At 49.4% G+C, this 18,777-nt stretch overlaps 1 protein-coding gene across 3 annotated transcripts in view; it reads right to left on the reverse strand.

Moving 5' to 3' along the window:
- FAM168A (family with sequence similarity 168 member A) overlaps positions 1 to 18,777 on the reverse strand; it is a 76,083-nt gene that overhangs the window by 4,304 nt on the left and 53,002 nt on the right. For all 3 annotated transcript variants that reach the window (XR_003536863.1, XM_027699859.1, XM_027699858.1), the window contains exons 3-7: positions 8,046 to 8,126; positions 5,051 to 5,176; positions 3,242 to 3,384; positions 1,806 to 1,980; positions 421 to 550 (exon numbers count right to left, since the gene is read on the reverse strand). Coding sequence is in view for 2 of the 3 variants with exons in the window: in XM_027699859.1 (XP_027555660.1) it covers positions 438 to 550; positions 1,806 to 1,980; positions 3,242 to 3,384; positions 5,051 to 5,176; positions 8,046 to 8,126 (638 nt within the window). In the remaining variant the exon portion in view is untranslated. The remainder of the gene's footprint in view (positions 1 to 420; positions 551 to 1,805; positions 1,981 to 3,241; positions 3,385 to 5,050; positions 5,177 to 8,045; positions 8,127 to 18,777) is intronic.

Below are 18,777 nucleotides of genomic sequence, written 5' to 3' on the forward strand. Positions count from 1 at the left end.
CACAACACGGACATGCAGCAACCCTGGGATTTCTGGGATCCTGGGCACCACAGGGACATGCAGTAACCCTGGGATTTCTGGGATCCTGGGCACAACAGGGATGTGCAGTAACCCTGGTGCTCATGGACAGGACGATCTCCCAGATCATCAAGGGAGATCCCCTTTTAATAGGGAAAAACCCATATCCCAGTGATGGGAGGGACTCTGGACAAGGGAATGCAGGGATAGGACAAAGGGGAATGGTTTTAAACTGCCAGAGGGGATACTGGGAAAAAATTCCTCCCTGTGAGGGTGGGGAGGCCCTGGCACAGGTTGCCCAGAGAGGCTGTGGCTGCCCCATCCCTGGGAGTGTCCAAGGCCAGGCTGGCTGAGGTTTGGAGGTTAATTTGTGCCCCAGGGCGGAGCAGAGGGATCACTCACATGGATTGGCCAGTGGATTACCAGTGTGGAGGTACGTAGCTGTAGGTGGGGGTTCCTTGAGCCCTGTACGTTGGCACGGACACGGGATGTGCTCCGATGGCGGTGTGTTGGGGGGTGGTCAACAAGGTTCCTGCAAGGGAAACACGGATCAAGGAGAGCTCCCTCAGGGAAGTGGTGCCCATCCCAGGGGCAGGAACAGCACCAGCTGCCTCCTTTTAGCTTTTCCATCATCCCAAATATTCCTCTGCCCGTGAGACCTCACTGGAAGGTGTCGGACTTGTGGTTGGGATCAACCGGTGCCACGAGTGGAATAAACACACCTGAAGCTCCAGGGTGTTTTCCATGGCACTTTTGGTCATCACCTCATCTTTTCAAGGGTTTTCCTTGGTTTTTTTTCCCAATTTTCCTTGTCCCTAAAGACCAGCCCAGCTGACCTGCTGACCTCTTTTACCTGCTGAAGGCACTGGGCTAAACTACAACAGGAGATCTGAAACATCCAAGGATCAAAGTGGAAGGGATGAGGGATGCAAAGGGAGGTGAGAAAAAAACCCCAAGAGCTCTTCCAAGGAAAATTGGGAAGAGCTTTGCCACTCATCTCCCAGGAGTTCTTTTACTTCCTTTAAACCCCCAGAGCCTTGGGATGCAGCAGGATTGATCCTCTCCCAGCCATGAAGGCACTGCCTGGTGTAACTTCTTTTTTCAGCCAGAGGAATTTGAAGCTGGAATTTGCACGGTGCCTACATGGGAAGGGAGAACAGCCCTGGACTGCTCCGTTCCTGGAGCAACTGGTTGCTCAAAACAAATTCCTGGTTTCTGGGTATGTCTCTACAAATTATTGGAATTCTAACACATCCCACATGCATTAATTAATCCACTTCTCAGAGTAAGCGACAGTAAATATCTCCAAGTGGTTCCTGTCACACCCATCCCTGCTTGGAACAGGGCTTGCATCCCATAATAGAGCCCTATTTCCCAGCCAGTGCAGATGCAAAGGGATGAATGATGCATTTCTTGGCATAATTCAATATACAATAAGAATTGTTAATGAGAGAAATACAGGCTTTGGAAACAAATAAACCCAGCCCATCACACGCCAGCAATCCAAGGAATCCTGCACATAAAATGTGGAGGAATCGGGAGAGAGAAACCAAGGATAATGTCGAACAAAAACAAGGCCATAAGAGCCCTAAAAAAATGGAACTTGAGGAGAGAAATCCAACTGTTTGGAGCGGACAAACCCGGGGATTCCCGTGCTTATGGGACAGTCAGAGGAAAGAATTTGACGCTGGGAATTTTTCATCCAGGATAAGTCTCCTGCATGGGCTGTCTGGATACATCCCACTGAGAGATGGAAGTGCAGAGCATGGAAAGGCTTCCCTGCTTACCTGCTGACATGGCCATGGTGGTCCCGGCGACCATTCCCATGGCCACTCCGTTGGTCCTGGGCGCGGCCACCGGAGCGGGATAGATGGCCGACGGGATACTGTTGGGCTGGACCACGGTGGTGTGATGGATGACGTGGGGCTGCGCCGCGTACACCGGCTGGGTGTAATAAGCTCCCTGGTGGGGAAGGAGGGGAAAAACCCCCACCGTCATTCCATGTTTTTACAGAGCCTTCCCGACCTAAACAATCCCAGGATTCAAGTGCTTGCCATTCAAGTGTTTCCTGGGGTGTCTCTCCTGTGACTTGGGAGATCCGGGCAAGGAATGGTGATGATGACCCTGTGGATGTGTGGGATGGATGGAGGCAATGGGACTGAGGGGGGATCAGCATCACGGATCAAGGAGTCAATCCATCCAGGATTTGGTGGGATGAAAGAGGACCTGGACACCAAGACTTTGGCTGCTGGTGTGGAAAAGGAAGAAGAGATGGAAGAGAAGGACAAGTGGCTCTTGGATGGTCCCAAGGTGCTTGTTTGGGACGTGTATCATCTCCTTGGAAACCAGGACGTTTATCATCTCCTTGGGTTTCCAACAGGGCTCCAAAATCCAGGCTGCCCAGACTGACAGAGTTTTGAAAGAAGGGAATAAAAGGAGCCAACAGAAAAAGCTCCACACCCAAAACAATGAAGGCCCTGAAACGTGAGGAAGAGAAGGGCCATCCCCAGGACAGGCAGCTCCAGTGCTGCTGGAGAATTTGGTCTTTGGACATGAAAGAGGAGAGGAAAAGCCAGGGAAGCTGAAGGGCCAGATGGCTCTGGGAAGCTTGTGATCTTCAGTGGGAATGGGAATTAAGGTGGTTTTAGGAGGACATCTGGCCTGAACTGCATCCCTGCAGAGGCTCTTGGCCCCAGCACATGGCTGGAGGTGGTGGCCGTGCAGCAGCAGGGAAGGTGGGCCTGGAAATCCATCCAGGTGCTGAGGGAGGAGCTGCTCCAGGAGGACACGGATCCGGGTGGTGGCTGGTGCTGGTGAAGGGGACACAGGGGAGGTGGCAGGAGGGTGATGCCAATGACCAGCAGCAAAGGGACCTTGGGGTGACCCCGACTCACCCGGGGCCTTGGGGAAGAGCAATGTTTGAGAGCTGGGCTGGGCGGGGATAGTGGGGTGCAGGGATCACCCAGGACTATCCCTGGCAGCCAGTGTGATTCGGGAGGAAAGGCCCCAATTCCCAACGAGGCTGATCCACGGGGATGCACCCTGACATCCAATAGAGGAGGCAGGAGACACACCCCACCATCCCAAAGCCCCACCACGAGCTTCTCCACCCCGCACGGACGTGGGTGCTCAGCCCTGGGAGCCGAGGAGATTCCCACAGGGAGCCTGGAGCTGCATTGGGATGTGGTGGGGAGGCCCCACGCCCCGGGAGGCCCCAACCTACCTGTGTGTACAGGTTCTGCTGGGGGTAGGCACTTCGGATGGGGTACATGGCGGTCTGGTATGGGTTGGGAGACGGCGAGTAGGGAGGAGGAGCGTTGTTACTCTGGGTCGGTGGCACCTTGTAGGGAGTCCCTGCGGTGTATCCTGGGAAAGAGAGCAGTAATCCCGGCTTTAGGCTTGGATTTGTGGCGGCAGAGCTGGGTCACACACACGTGAGGAGCTCGGGGTGCTGGTCATGGAGCACCGGCTGCTCCCTGGGCATGGAGGGACACACCAGCATCTACTGATATCCCAAGGAGAAGGATTTGCCCAGAGGAGAGGCTGCTCCATCCCTGGAAATGTCCAAGGCCATGCTGGACAGGGCTTGGAGCAACCTGGGATAGCAGAAGGTGTCCCTGCCCATCACAAGGGTCTGGAACAAATCCCTTCAAGATCCCGCACCATTCCAGGATTCCAGGATTCTGTCACACCCACCAGGGGAAAATGATGGGTGCCTTGAAATATTTCCTCCCTTGAAGGCTCACAGGGCAGATTGGAATTGTTCTCTTTCTTCTGCTTGGATTTAAGGAAAAGGAAATGCATCCCCTGGTCTTGCCCATTATCCAGAGCATCCAAGTCCCACACTGAGACTTTATCAAAGGTCTAAGGAAACTTAAACTCATTTTCCAGCATTTAGGAGAGGCTGAGTATGTGGGGAATAAACTAAAATGAAGGACCCTGGCAGGGAAATGCCATAAAACCTCATGGAAGGTGCAACATCTAAAGGAGGTGTGGGATGGGATGTCACAGCACCTGAATTTCCAACCTTTAGAGGCTCCATTAATTAAACATTATTGCTTAACTGCTAAATGGGGAAAAACCCCTCAAGAATATTTCAGGTTTTCTGTTTTTTTAGGACAAATTTAAAAAATTAAATCCTTCAGCCTCTTGTTTTTCCATCTAGTGGATTTTTTTTCTTCAATTCTGGATTTGTTTTCTCCAAAAAAGACCTTGGGAGCTGCCAGTCCTCAGCACCTGAGGGGTGTCTGGAGGTGGGGACAACAATGGGCCTTTAAGCTCCAGTTTCTGTTAAAATTGCTGATTTCACCAAACAAGATCTAATTTTTTACTACTTACAAGCTGGGATTTTTCCAAATATTCACAACTTGGTCAAATCTGGCCTGGTGTGAATTTAGGTGCCACATCCCAGGTCCCCAAAGAATTGTAGGGACATCCCTTTTCCAAGAGAAAGCCTCCCAAAGGCTTTTAAAAGGTTCTGCCTTATCAGGGAGCTTATCAGCCCTCCCAGAGGCACCATTTGTCCTCCTCAGGGATGAGATTCCAAGGCTCCACCTGGAAAAGCCTGTTTGACCGTGATCCCTGCACAGCATCTCCTCCCCCTGCTTCTGCTCAGCCAGAATTTCAGCCCTGTCCCTTGAAAATCAGGCTTTGGTTTGGAATTCTTTCCATTTAAAGGGAGTAGGAAATAATGTCCCCTTGGAGACAAACACCAGGTCACTCCTGGGGACCAAACAGTTGAGGGAGAGGTTTCACCTCCTCCACTTCCAGGAGGATTCCTCCTCTGGAGGAGCAGCAGGAGGGTCAGTGCTCTCCTTTCTCACGGCTTTAACACATCCATCAAGTCCAGGATGGACCAGGCTTGGAGCAACCTGGACTAGTGGAAGGCGCCCAAGACAGGAGGGGTGGAACAAGACGGGCTTTAAGATCCCTCCCAACCCAAATACGATCCCAAAGAACCCCATTCCTAAATAAACACCCCAAAGGGGCCCAGATCAGGCAATCAAACCCCAGGAAGGAAAGGTGTCTTTACTGAAAGCTGCAGAAGAGGCCTGGTAGGTTCTGTTCTCGGTGCCAGTGTCCACAGGGAGGTGGAAGGTGCCCTCGGTGGCACAGGACGAGGAGGTCTGAGGCCAGGCTTGCTTCATCAGGAGGGTGGCTTGGGTGGAGACAAAGAAGAGGAGTCACACACAGAACAGTGGAGAGACAATTCCCACATTTATGGAATCATTTTGCTGCTCTTTCCCTTCCGCTCCCACCTTTTATGGACAATGACTGAGCTGAGGGACCTGCAGATCTGTGTCCACTGTCCCTCCCCAGATGGTCACCTCTGTCCCTCCAAAGCAGCAAGGGCTGCCCTCAGCCTTGTGATTCCCAGCAGGAAAACGGGCTGAGCCTGGGGCGTGAGGCATTTTATTCCCGGAAAAACCCCTGGAGGCACCACCACTGGTCGCTGTGACCGTCCCGTCCCAGCGTGGGGTGGTCCTCAGGAACTCTGGGAAGGCCAGCAGTGGCTTTGGGCAGGTCTCCCTGTGTCCCAGTTTGTGGAAGAGTATTTATGGTGCCAAGGAAAAGAATCCAGAAGAAATCTCAAGAGCCAAACCTTGTGGGATTTGAGGAGGGACCAACAGAATTCAGGGAGGACAAGGCTTGGAGCCACCTGGTCTAGTGGAAGGTGTCCCTGCCCATGGCAGGGGGTGGAAAGAGATGATTTGGAAGGTCCTTTCCAACCCAAGCCAATCTGGGATCCTGTGAAACCAGGAGGTTTGTGGGAAGTGAGGGATCCAAGCCCAGTTTCTCCTCCACTCAGGCACTGATCACTTCCTGCTCCAGCCTCACTCTCTCCCAAAGCTTTGGGAGTTAGGAAGGATTTCCAAGCTGCCTGGTTTATTTTCCATGGCACACTGCACTCAGCAACATCCCACTGGAGACCCAACTCCAGCCCTGGGACAGAAACACTCCTTCCCTGCTGCTTTTATTCAGGATAAGATTCTTTTTTGCCTCTGGATTTTCCAGAGGTTTTTTTAATCTCCGAGACTGACACAATTTATTTCCACTCAGTCCTTCCTCTGAGGTTTTCCCTCTCCACATCAAACCCACCACAAAATCCAGGAAATTTGGGGTGGAGATTCCCACGTTCTGGACATTAAATCATGGATTCTTGGAGAACCCATCACCTAAAGCTACACAGAAGGTGAACCAAGGAGGCTTCCAGAACATTAATATCTCCTGGTCCTTTGAAGAGGGTCACAAGCCAGCCATGATTATTTAATGTCATTTAAGGGCCACCTCCAACCAGTGTCTTCTGGATTTGGTTTTGCCTCCCACCTTAAAATAAATAAAATCAAGAGCTTTTATTCCTTATCTGTTTAATCCAGGTGGAAACTGAGCAAACAATGTGAGCTCTGGGTCCCTGCAGAGGACCCTTAGTCATACTGAAATGGGAAAAAAAAGTATATGAACCCTTCCAACCCAACCCATTCCAGGATTTCAGAGCCTCCATCCTGTCCCACAATTCCTGATTTTGGAATTCTCTCGTTCTGCAATGCAAGGGCATTGCTGCAAACTTGCATTATTAATAAGTGCAGCTAAAGCCTAAACCAGGCTCCGGGAGGAAAGTGTGTGTCCTACTTTCAGGAAAATAAAAAGGGAAGCCTTGATGAAGGGAGTTAAACCACAACAACCACTGTGGGAAGGCAGAAAGCCTGGGAGGGAACAGGCAGCTTAATGAAGACATATATTATTTTATTTTTATTGTGTCTCTGCAGTGGTGATTTGAGACGCTCGTTTTTACCAGCTTAAAAGGCCTTTTTTTGGAAGAAGAGTATCCTAAAAAAATCCTAAATAAATGGTGGTTCATTGCAACCAGCAGAGTTTGCAATGCCGGGGGTTTGTCTTGTGTCTCTCCCTCTAAAAACTGGGGAAAAAAGCAACAGGAAAATCACACAAGGCAGGAACCTGAATTGGAATTCATAGAATCCCAGAATATCCTGAGCTGGAAGGGACCCACAAGGATCATGGAGTCCAACTCATCCTTTTGCTTGGGAAAGGCTCCTTTGGAATATACTGGTGAGGAATTTATCCTATTCTGGGGCTCGAACATCAGCAAAAATCCACCAGAAACCTGACACTGGGAGAGGGATCGGGACTGGCTCCACTTCCCTATTCCTACAGTGCCAATCCCAAGAAGAGTCATAGGATCCTACAATAGTTTGGGTTGGGAGGGATCTTAAGGATCATCCAGTTCCAACCCTGTGCCGTGGTGAGGAACACCTTCCAGTCCAAGCTCCAGGCCGATATTCCGGAATGCTGCAGGATTTACATCCCTGGCTGAGCAGGGAGGACGTTGCCAGGCTCTGGCAGGACAAGCTACTAATAAATTTATGGGCTTTTTCTTAGTCCGTGGAGCTCTTTTCCCTTTATTCTCCCAGTAGTTCTCCAGGGGAATTTTAGGGTGGCCAGCGCAGGAACAAAACTCACTTCCTAAGGTTTTTAGTGGGAAGAAACGCAGCTAAAGACCTTCCCAGAAGGACACCAACCCAAATAAAACCCAACAGATGCCTGGGAATACCAGGGGAAAATGAGATTTGTGGAGAAGAAAGCAGCTGGTGCTGTCAAAGGGGAAGAAGAATTCCCAGGCGTGGCCCAAGTTTGTGAAGGACAGGAGGAGACACTGGGAGAGACTCTGGCAGTGCCACGGGAAAGACCCCAAACAGGACAGAGCTCCTGACATTCCTGCAGCTGTGGCATGGAAGGAGAGCAGGACACACACAGAGAAGGGAATCAATGCCATCAACCTGCTGATATCCCAGTGCTGAGGGGCTGCAAAATTCCTGGGATTCGTATCAAGATATAACTCGTGGCTCCGAAGTGCTTTGCAACACAGACAAATATTCCCAAAGGAAGGCATGAAGTTAACGGCAGAGTTAGGAAGGGAAGACCCCCAACAAAGGCTCCTTCCCAGGAAGGGATTGGCTGACAAGCACATGGAAACTGCTGGAATTCCCTCCTCCACAGAGGGGTTTTACCTGGGGCGTAGCCGGGGCTGCTGGTCGGGTACATGTTGGGGTTGTAGGCCGGGGCAGCCGTGGGATATCCCGTGGGATAACCTGGAATGAGACCAAAAAAAATCAGGATTTTTATCAACAGGCAGCCAGGATAACACCCCCGGAATGCAACAAACAGGTGTGAGCAGAGAGGGAATGGGCACAGCCGGGAGGGAAAACACGACTGTATTCCCAGGATGTAGGAAGAGCTGGGAATGTGCTCCACGTGACATCATCAATATTTCATCCTTACTCCTGTAAAAAATGAGGGCAATGACCAGAATGCAGAAAACAAGGATGTGCAATGGGCTTGGAAGAAAAGCACTGAGGAAACACGTGCTCTGAATGTTGAATTCAGCCATGGAAAACCGGCTTGGAAAGGTTTTCCTTGGCTGCACGGCAGCGTTGGCAGAGCTCAGCACCCAGCCCAGCGCTCAGCGCTCCCATTATCCCGAGTTTCCTGCTGAAGGGATGCTGTAGGAAAACATGCCAGGCTTGTTTTCACTCCTGGCTGCACAAGTGCCATCCCGGGAGGGCCCCGGTTCCCTGCCAGGCCACCTGGAAGGAACGCGCGCGGCAGCTCCGACCCCTCGGAGCCGCGGGAGGGGATTTAATGGGCTCTTTGGAAAAGGCTTCAGTTTTCATCAGCTTCACTTGGACGGGTCATGGAGAGTTCAGGGAGAATCACCTGAGCAGGGCTGGACAGATCCTGAGTGCCCCCACACCCAGTGCAGGTGGCTGATCCAACCCTCACTCCATGGAAGTTCTTGTTCTCTGTGGATTCCACGGACAAAAACTTCCCCAGCTTAGGCTGCTCCATTTTCAGAGAATCAGGGAATACCCTGAGTAGGAAAGGACCCACAAGGATCATCCCGTCCAGCTCCAGGACACCCCAGCAATCCCACCCTGTCCCTGAGGGTGTTGTCCAAGTGCTCCTTGAGCTCTGGCAGGTTTGGAATTGCCCACCCTGGGGAGCTTGTTCCGTGCCCAACCACCCTCCGGGGGAAGAACCTTTCCCTGAGATCCAACCTGACCCTCCCCTGGCACAGCTCCAGGCATCCCCTCAGATCCCATCCCTTGTCATCATTCTGCTTTGCTTTCCTTCCATCTCTTGGAGGTCTTCCCTCCTGGATACAGCAACACCTGGATAACTCCATCCCTTCTCACGTGCCCCTGCACAAATCCCTTGGACAGACCGAGCAGGACATGTTAATCCTCCTTTTCTGGTGGAGAATTTGGCTTTGCTGAGCTTGCCACCACGGTTTGTCCCCTTGGACACCATCCCAGAGCAGAACCAACCCCAGGGTGACAAAGTGACCCCTGGAGAGTCCTCCTTCCATCAAACTCTGCCAAAAAAGGCTGGAAAGATTTAATTAGCACTCAATTCATACTCCTCTTTTTTTAATATTTTAGAACATTAAAATATTAACAATATAACAGGTCTGGCCTCCCCCTTTCCGAGCATCCACACAATGCCATTGGAATCTCTCCCTCCACGCCCCAAATCTCTTCCACCACGTGCCAATTCCCAAACCCCGTGGCCAAATTCTGAGGTTCGCTGGAATAAATCTCAGTCACCACTCGTGGCCACTGTAGTGGAATAAATGACTGTGTGTTCTACCCTCTCATTTTCATCAGGGATATGTTTGGCTTCTAAATCAGGTTAATTAAAAATTGCTGGAGTTAATGTTGGCTAAGCAGCAGTTTAACAGGGATTTTTTTTTTAGGCATGAAACTCTGTTGTTGTCGTACTCAGGAATATCTGAAGCCTTTCAGCAATCAAGGAGCTCCTCAGAAGGTTATTTGCAGCCCCAGTGATTGCAGGTGGAACATTAATGATGATCCTCAATCACAGATATCCTGCTCACCCTCCACTTCATTAGAAGAGAATAATTTCTTCTCCAGGACATCCATCATTCCACAGTCTTCCCATTTCCTCCATGATCCCACTTTCCACCCTGATCTGCCTGGCCAGGGGTGTTAAACCAACTCCACTTCACTCCAAGGGTATTTTCCCTAAAATTCTCTCAACTGGACACACAGTCCAGTAGAATCCCAGGATGGTTTGGGTGGGAAGGGACCCTAAAGACTCCCTAATTCCATGGGCACAGGTGGTGATGGCTGTCCATGTACCCTGCTCATCCATGAGGGACGGGATCCAGGTGACAAACTCATGGAGCACCAAGATCTTTGCAGCTGGGTAATCCCCCCCCAGATAAGTCCTGAATGCCCTAATCTTTAATAACAGTCCTTAATTAAGTCTGAACCATGACAAACATAGTCCTGGGTGGCCACGAGTTCCATCTGAGGCACCATCAGCACCTGCTGGCAAATCCAGTAAAAAAACACCTCTAAAAGCCACTTCTAAAAAAAACACCTCTAAACCCACCCCGAAAAACCACCCCTGAAATTTCCAATACTGGGGGGTTTTAGAAAAACCAGCCTGAAATAAATCCAAGCACTTTCAGACCACAGGAAAACTGTGGCTTTGGGAGAGGTTTTCCAGCCAGACACTTCTTGAGACTCCGGGGTTATTTCAGGCAGATGGAGACAAATGTGTATTCATGGAATTACGGGATCATTGAGGTTGGAAAAGATCTTTAGGGCCATCGAGTCCAACCCAGCACTGCCAAGGCCACCATGTCCCCAAGTGCCACATCCACACCTATTTTAAAACCCTCCAGGTTGGGACTCAATCGCTGGTCCTTCTCCTTTTTTGGGGGGTTTAAGGGGAAAGAGAGATGGGGTTTGTTTCTTGGCTCTTCTTCATCCCCCAAATAACCCCAAACAAGCCTCCTCATGGAAGCAAAAGCTGTAGTCCCTCGGGATGATCCACATTCCATGGGTGTCTGGATCCAAGAATCAGGAATGGGCTCAGGAGTGTCTGATTTTCCCCCCTGGAAATCCCTGTTCCTCAGACAGGCCCTGCTCCCTTCCTGCCACATCTTGTCACCTTGAATCAAAAAATAACAAGCCAGAGGATCAAACCCCCCTTGACATGAAAATATCAGGGACAGAAGGAAAATATCCTTTCCTTTCTCCTTGTATGGATTGGCCCCTGAAGGGCCCCTGGCTCTGCTGGGCCTTGTGATGATGCAGAAACAGAAAATGAGGTGAAAACACGTCGAAAAAATTGATGAGGCTCCTCGCCCAAGAAATCAAAAGTTGTTCTCTGCCTTTATTTTAATTTAATATCATCTCCACAATCAATAGGAGCAAGGAAGCCAGTGTTCATTTGATGTTCTCCCCAGGGAAAACACACAGCTCTGGGAAGAGCTGCTGCAAAAACTCCGGCACAACAACCAGGAGCACGTGGGGCTGCAGCAAGGAGGTGTTTTAGAGCTGCCTTTAATTTTTCATGTATATTTTTCAGATTTCTGGGCTGTTCTCTCCAGCTCTGCTCTCCCCTTTCCTTCTTGGTGTGATGCTGCTTTGGATTAATGGCTTTTAGGCTCCCTCTTTTTAGGAGATGAATTGTATAGGGGTTCAGGAAGTAGATTTTAAAAGAGGGGTTTAAGTGCCTTTGGGGTCAGATCAGGGGTGGAATCCCCGTCCCTGGAAGTGTTCAAAATCCCTGTGGATGTGACACTTGGGGACATGGGTCAGTGGTGGCCTTGGCAGTGCTGGGGGAGTGGCTGGATTCAATGATCCCGGAAGACTTTTCCAACCCAAATAATTCCCTTATTCTGTTTTACTAATTCTCCCCTAAACCTCTGCAAACCAGTTTGTTTCTGCTGAGCTCTGAAGCTGCAACAGTCCCGGGAAGATTTTGCCTCAGCCAGATGAAGCCAAAGTATTTTCCCCTGCCAAACACCCTCACGTTCTATTTTAAGCTCATCCACCTCATTCTTTATTGCCCACACCTCAGAAACTCTTCAAAAATAGGATTTATGAGCAGCTTCTGGGGGTGAAAACACGAGCAACCTCACGTCTTCAGCTTCGTGCTGCTGGAAATCCGCTCCCTTCGGCACCAGTGGGAATTTATTCCTGCCCAAAGTCACGTGTTGTGACACGAAAAGTGCAAGTTTGGTACTTGAGGAATTACCCCAGAAGTGAGAAACTGGGAGAGCAGACACCACGTGGGTTCCCTGGCACAGCTCCAGCAGAGCCAGACTGGCAGCGACGCTCCCGAACGTCGACTGCTGGGAGAGGTGACTCCGGAAAAATATGGGATGGATGGGGGACACAGGGAAAATACTGAGGAGGACATCTGGGAGCTGACCCTGCGTGGGAAACCAGTCTCCAGAGGTGAAGAGCTGCAGCATTTTGGAAAGAAGTGGCAGAGGTGTCAACAAACCTTCTTCTCCCACCTGGAGCCTTTCTCCATCCGGAGGGATCTGCCCAGCCCAACTTGCTCCTCACGCCCTGAGCTCTGGGATTGGGCCATGCACCTCCTCCTCCTGCCTTTTGGGGAGTTGTCCCCCAAGGAATATCCCTTGATATCCCTGAACAGCTTCTTACCCAGGGCACTTCATAGACCTTCCCTGCTCTGTGGGAACTCTGGAAAACATCTCCCGCTGAACCCAAAAGGAATTGCTCTGGATTTATCCCCCCTCAATTAGGAGTGCAGCTGCTCTGTCGCCCACCTGACACGCACCAGGAGTTCCTGCCCCATCACTTGTCCATCCCCTCACACAAACACCACCCCCCACCATCAGGCTGCTGTTTTAGGGGTCCCCCTGCCCTGGTGGACACGGGGCTGCCCCAAGGGCAACTTTTCCATGACCCAGCTCTTAACTCACCAGCCAGAGCCCTTTGTCATGAGTGACTCACACCCCAAGGGCTCTGAGGATGGGACAGGTGTGATGAAATGACTGCACAGCTCATTTTCAGGGTGTTTAGAGATGTTCCTGTCCTGCCAGAACTCGGGTCCAACCGGGTGCCAAACCATCCCAACACACCTCATCCCTTAACTTCACTTATCCCAGTGTGACTTCGGCCTTGGGCAGTTTAAATCTTTTGTACTGAAACGCCTTTTGGGGCTCAAAATGTACATTCCCCAAGTCACTGAGTTTTCCAAACCAAATTTAAGTCTAGGAAGAGCTTCCAGCTCGGGAGGGCAGAGTTGAAACCCTCCTGGACTGACCTTGGTTTGTTTTATGTTTAACATCCCAAATTATAGGAATCTGAGTTTTGCCAGCTCCCAAAAGCACCTACAGCAGGAAGGATGGCAGGACCTTTACCTTCTTCCCTAATCCCACAGATCCACCCAAAAGTGGCACATTTTTGGATGCATTTCCATGTCAATTCTACCCAAACCTTTCCAGGACAAGCTCCAGATGTGCCAATGCCCCGTGATGCTGGAGGGAGCCCGGGGATTTATTTTCCACCCATCGTCCCACGTAACCACAGACATCCCATCACTCCTCCAAGCCCACTCCTGCTAAATGGATGCAAAAATAGAGGGAAGGCTGAGAAGCAAGGGTGGGACCGTTCTGAAGAGCAACTTAATGGATGGTTGAGAATCCAGCATTTCTGAAGCCTCTGGATAATAAATACATTCATTCCCATGAAAAAGTGCCACCCCCTCATTACTGTTCCAAGCCTCAGCAGCCCAGGAGCAGAGCAGGCAAACGTGTTCACAGACACAGCAGCTGCTTCCAAAAGAGATTTGCTCTCACATTTAACAACCTCTTTCCAGGAGACCTTTAAACTTGGGCCTTTTTTCACCTGAAAGGTCCTTTATATAAGCAGGAGCTTTTCTTGCTCGTTCCCCGGGGCCATGCAAAGCTCATCTTCACGTGGACTGGGACTGCTGCTCCTGCTGCTTCCCAATTTTAAACACTCCTGGCCACACAGAGCAGGGATTCTGACCCTGTGCTCAGGCTGCCACTGTCCTGGATATGTGTTGTGCCACCTCTATTCCCAAGGCACTCGTGGAAATCAGGATGCTTTGGGTTGGAAGGGATCTTAAATCCTATCCAGTCCCACCCCCTCCCCCTGTCCCAGGTCATTCCAACCTGGCCTTGGACACTTCCAGGGATGGGGCAGCCACAGCTTCTCTGGGCAGCCTGTGCCAGGGCCTCACCATCCTCATAGCCAACAATTCCTTCCCAATATCCCATCCAACCCTGCCCTCTGCCAGTGGGAAGCCATTCCCCCTTGCCCCATCGCTCCATGACCTTGTCAGAATTCCCTCTCCATCTCTCTTCCACACCTCCTTCCATCTCCTTTCTCTCCTTCCCTGGGATCACAGCTTGATCCAGAGGGTGGAGAATTCCACTGGTGTGAAATCACAGACCCCCTGAAGGAGTTTTCCTTATGGATCATCCACGTCTTCCACGGCAAGTACAACAAAACCAAGGGCAGGATCTCCACAGGCATCACAGGTAACACAACTCTCCTTCTGAAACCTCCAGTATAAACCCCAAAAATCTGACAAAACCCACAGGAATGGGGCAAAAAAACTATTCTCTTTTTATGTCCTTTCCCTTTATATTGCACAGACTCATTTGAAAGAACTGCTGGGTGTCCTGGGAATGGCAGAGGTGCCTTTGGCAGGAAAGGGGATGGAGAGAATCCCTCTGGTGCTGGCTCAGTGTGACATGGGCTGTCTGTGTCCATTCCAGAGGGTCACAGTGTTGACACAATGAGGCCCTGCCTGCCTGCAGGAGATTTTCCCAGCTGGAGGTCAAAGACAAGGGGATGGATGGTGGGGCCTCCCTGCCCAGAGGAGCTGGAGACTCCTGGTTTCTTGGGAATCAGGCAGGGAGAGCAAGGAATCTGCACAGAGCTCTGAGCTCTCAATGGGACCTTGTGGTCACAGGATGCCACAAATCAGCTTGGAGCTGTTGCCTTCACCGCGCCAGGGAATCTGGAGACTTTACAAGCCCAAAAAGATCTCAAGAAAATACCAGGAGCAGTTTTGGACAATCACTGCCCTCATTTTCTCTTGCTCAGGGAAAAACCTGCTTTCAGCTCATTTTGTTTTAGCTGTCGGACAAAAGAGATGATTCCCATTTCCACCCTTATCCCAGTCCCACCTCAGTTTGACTCCCCACAAAGCTCCCAGGCCCTCCAGCAGCTGTCTGGGGACAGGAGAAGCAAAACTGGGAGCAACTGTCCAAAGGCATTAGAGAGACACTTGATTACTTGGTAAAAAATAACCCACAGTGACAGGACTTGTCAGACTGTCAATCAGTGTCACTTCTGGGCCACAGACGTGTGTCACATCCTCTCCTGTGCTGGCACAAGTCTCTGTGGGGGAGAAGTTCAGGAAAATGGTTTAATTCATTCCTGACTGACGCTCCCTGCAATTATTTAATTAATTCTGCGTTTGATGACTCCAAAGGAAGAGACTGATGAAATAAAGGGGTTTGTTTCTCCTCAGAAAGTGTCATAAAGAAGCCATTACAGATTTCCTTAAACGCTGAACTGTGGCTCAACCTTATCCAATAACGTTTCCCAGCCTGGAAAAACAAAGGGAAATCCCTTTTTTTTTAAATTTTTTCTGAGACAAGTGGCTGTTTCCTGCACAGGAGAGTTTGCTCCTACAGAACTTGTGGGACTGGAGGAGCTAAACATGGACTCGTCCTCAGTGTTGAGTTTTGGGGTGTCAGAGATGCCTCCTCAGACAGGAATTTTCCAGGAAAAGCAGGAAGGGACTTGCTTGGATAAATGATGGCAAAAAGCTCCTTATTGGTCACAGACTGCTTTTATTTTTATTTACTCAGCCCAACTCAGAGGCTGGAATTTAATACCTTAAAACTGGTGGTATTCCAGGTGTGCTGCCAAAGACAAAATCCTGGTTCCTCGTGCCCTGAGCATGATCGAGGATTAATGCAAAAAAACCTGCCCAGGAATCAATCAATTAATCAGCAATCAATGGGCTAATTAAGCACAAACATTGTCCTGCTTCCTATCTCTGTGTTTTACACTCCTCTGGCATTGGAAGATTGATTCCAGTCCCGATTCCACCAGAGACAGTCTTGATTCACACCCTTCAACAAGGTGTCTGGGGACACCAAATTCCCTACTGCAGCTCATTTTAAAAACAGACAATTCCAGAAGGGCCACAACAATGTTACAAATTAAATTACTGTCCCAAAAGGGCCAATTTTAAGATTGTGAACCCAGGGATTTTCATCTGCAAAGCGAAAAATTCCAAATGATAAAATATTTAGGGTTGCAGGAAGAGGCCAAATTCAGGGAGACTGAGGGTTTAGGGATCACAACATCCTGAGATATTGAATTCTAAAATCCTAATTAACTTCCAATTGTCCATATGGTATCTTGGCCATTTTGGCCTTGGACCAGGGCAGTGAATTGCTCCCAAATCCATTGGCTCCAGACAAGCAGAGCAGCAGATGGAGCACAGGCAGAGCATGAATAAAACCAGTTTTTGGGTGTTAAAAGGCTTTAATGGGCCTCTCACACATATTTGGGCCAGATTAGATCCAAGTTGTCCTTGGGGGAAGCTGAGAATCCATAATATTTGAACTGGCAAAACTCCACAGCCTGTTTGAAAACAAAATCTAATTCCACCAGCTTGGAAGTGCAAAGGTTCTGTCAGGAGAGATCCCACAAAGATCCCCCATCCCAAGGTTTTGGTTGTTCGTTTCCCAGCCAAGGGCTGGGGTGAGATTCCCTGATTCCCAGACCCTTGGGAAACTCACCAGCTCCTGCTCAACTCCAATTGCATTCTATTCTATTCTATTCAAATCCATTCCATTCCATTCCACTCCATCCCATCCCATTCTATTCTATTTCATTCCATTCTACTCTGGTTCCAATTCCATTCTATTATATTTTAATCCATCCCATCCCATTCTATTCCATTCTACTCTATTCCATCCCATTCCATTCCATTCCATTCCATTCCATTCCATTCTATTCCAATTCCAATTCCATTCTATTATTTTCTATTCAAATCCATTCCATCTCATTCCATTCCATTCCATTCTAATTCCAATTCCATTCCATTCTAATTCCAATTCCATTCCATTCCATTCTATTTTAATCCATCCCATCCCATTCTTTTCCATTCTACTCTATTCCATCCCATTCCATTCCAATTCCATTCTGTTCTGTTCTATTCAAATCCATGCCATGCCATTTCATCCCATTTTAATTCCAATTCCATTCCAATTCCAGTCTATTCCATTCCATTCCATGCCATTCCATTCCATCCTATTCTACTGTTCCTTTGTTCTGTTCTACCCCATCCCATCCCATCCCATCCCATCCCAACCTGCCTTTTCTCCTCCACATCCAACTCCTCCTCTCATCCCACCTCATCCAGCACAGCCAAGGCAAACCCCCCTCTGTGCACATCCCACCCCCCTTCCCGCCCAGGATCCATCCACAGAATCCCTGGATCCACCCAAACCCAGCTCCACCAAAGCCATTCCCACCACATGTTTCCCAGATCCTCTGTCACCTGTGGCAGATTTTGCTTTTCCAGCCCCAAACCTCCCAAATTCCTGCGGTCCAACACCTCCAAACAGACCCTTTACCACCCACAGGAGCCTCCCCTGCTCCCTAACTCCTGCCCTCCCTTTTCCATAGGCTGGGAGCTGCATCCTGCCCTCGGTAAGATCCTGGAATATCCATCTATTAACACTCCCTCACCTGTCCAAGTGCAAATCCAAGGCTCTCCACAGCAAGTCCTCCCCCTCCTGAAATGTCTCTTCCCATCACGTTCAACCCTCCCCATTCTACTGCAACGGCAGCATTTTAATCCTGGAATATTAAAGACTCTTCCAGCAGGCACTTCAAAGGGAAAGGAGCCAATAAGGAACAAACAATTCCAGGTCAGGGGCTTTTCCCTGCTCAGCTCACGAAATAAAAGGTGATTTTTTCCTCCCCCCTCGATTCCTGTGTGTGAATTTTAATTGCTTTTTGACATGTGCAGAGTGTAATCTCCTCCCTGTGTTGGTCCAAGGATTAGGGCAGGACCAAGGTAAAGCCAGTTTTGATTAATATGGAAATCAGAAATTACTTCCCAGAGAAACTGGGGACTGTTCCTAAAGCTCCTTTATCTGGGGGGGAATTACAAATACAAGGAGTAACAAGAGGCAGCTCCCTGAGCCTCCCAACAGCAAAAGATGCTGAAAGATCTCTAAAAATATATTCTAAAAGAAATATGGGATTAATATAGTTAGGAAAGGGGTCGAGCTGAAGACAAAGAGAGTTAAATCCCCACAGAATGGGGGAAAATCAGTTTATCTGGGGAAAAAAAGGTGCTGAGACCACGTCATTGCTGAGTTTTAAGACAATTTAATGACTAAATTTGTTCCCAATTCAAAGCTGTTCTTGCTGAACTGCAAATATTCCTCAGGACCACTCAGCTGAATTTCCAAGACTGAAGGTGGTTTAGAAGGGGTAAAAAAGGGACATCCTGGCAAGCACAAGCCTTAGAAATTCCACTGGAGTTCCCTCTGGAATCAAACACTCTGAGTGAAGAAAGAAGGTTTGAGGGGTAAAAATCCATAAAGGGAAGATTTGAGGGATAAAATCCATAAAGGGAAGGTTTGGAGGGATAAAGTACATAAAGGGAAGGTTTGAGGGTTAAAAATCCATGAAGGGAAGGTTTGGAAGGGCAAAATCCATGCAGGGAAGGTTTGGAGGGGTAAAATCCATAAAGGGAAGGTTTGAGGGGTAAAAAATCCATGCAGGGAAGGTTTGAAGGGTAAAATCCATACAGGGATGATTTGAGGGGTAAAATTCACACAGGGAAGGTTTGCAGGGGTAAAAAATCCATGAAGGGAAGGTT

Source organism: Neopelma chrysocephalum, unplaced genomic scaffold (genome assembly GCF_003984885.1).
Source record: "Neopelma chrysocephalum unplaced genomic scaffold, ASM398488v2 Primary Assembly neopelma1_141, whole genome shotgun sequence".
NCBI classification, from domain to species: Eukaryota; Metazoa; Chordata; class Aves; order Passeriformes; family Pipridae; genus Neopelma; species Neopelma chrysocephalum.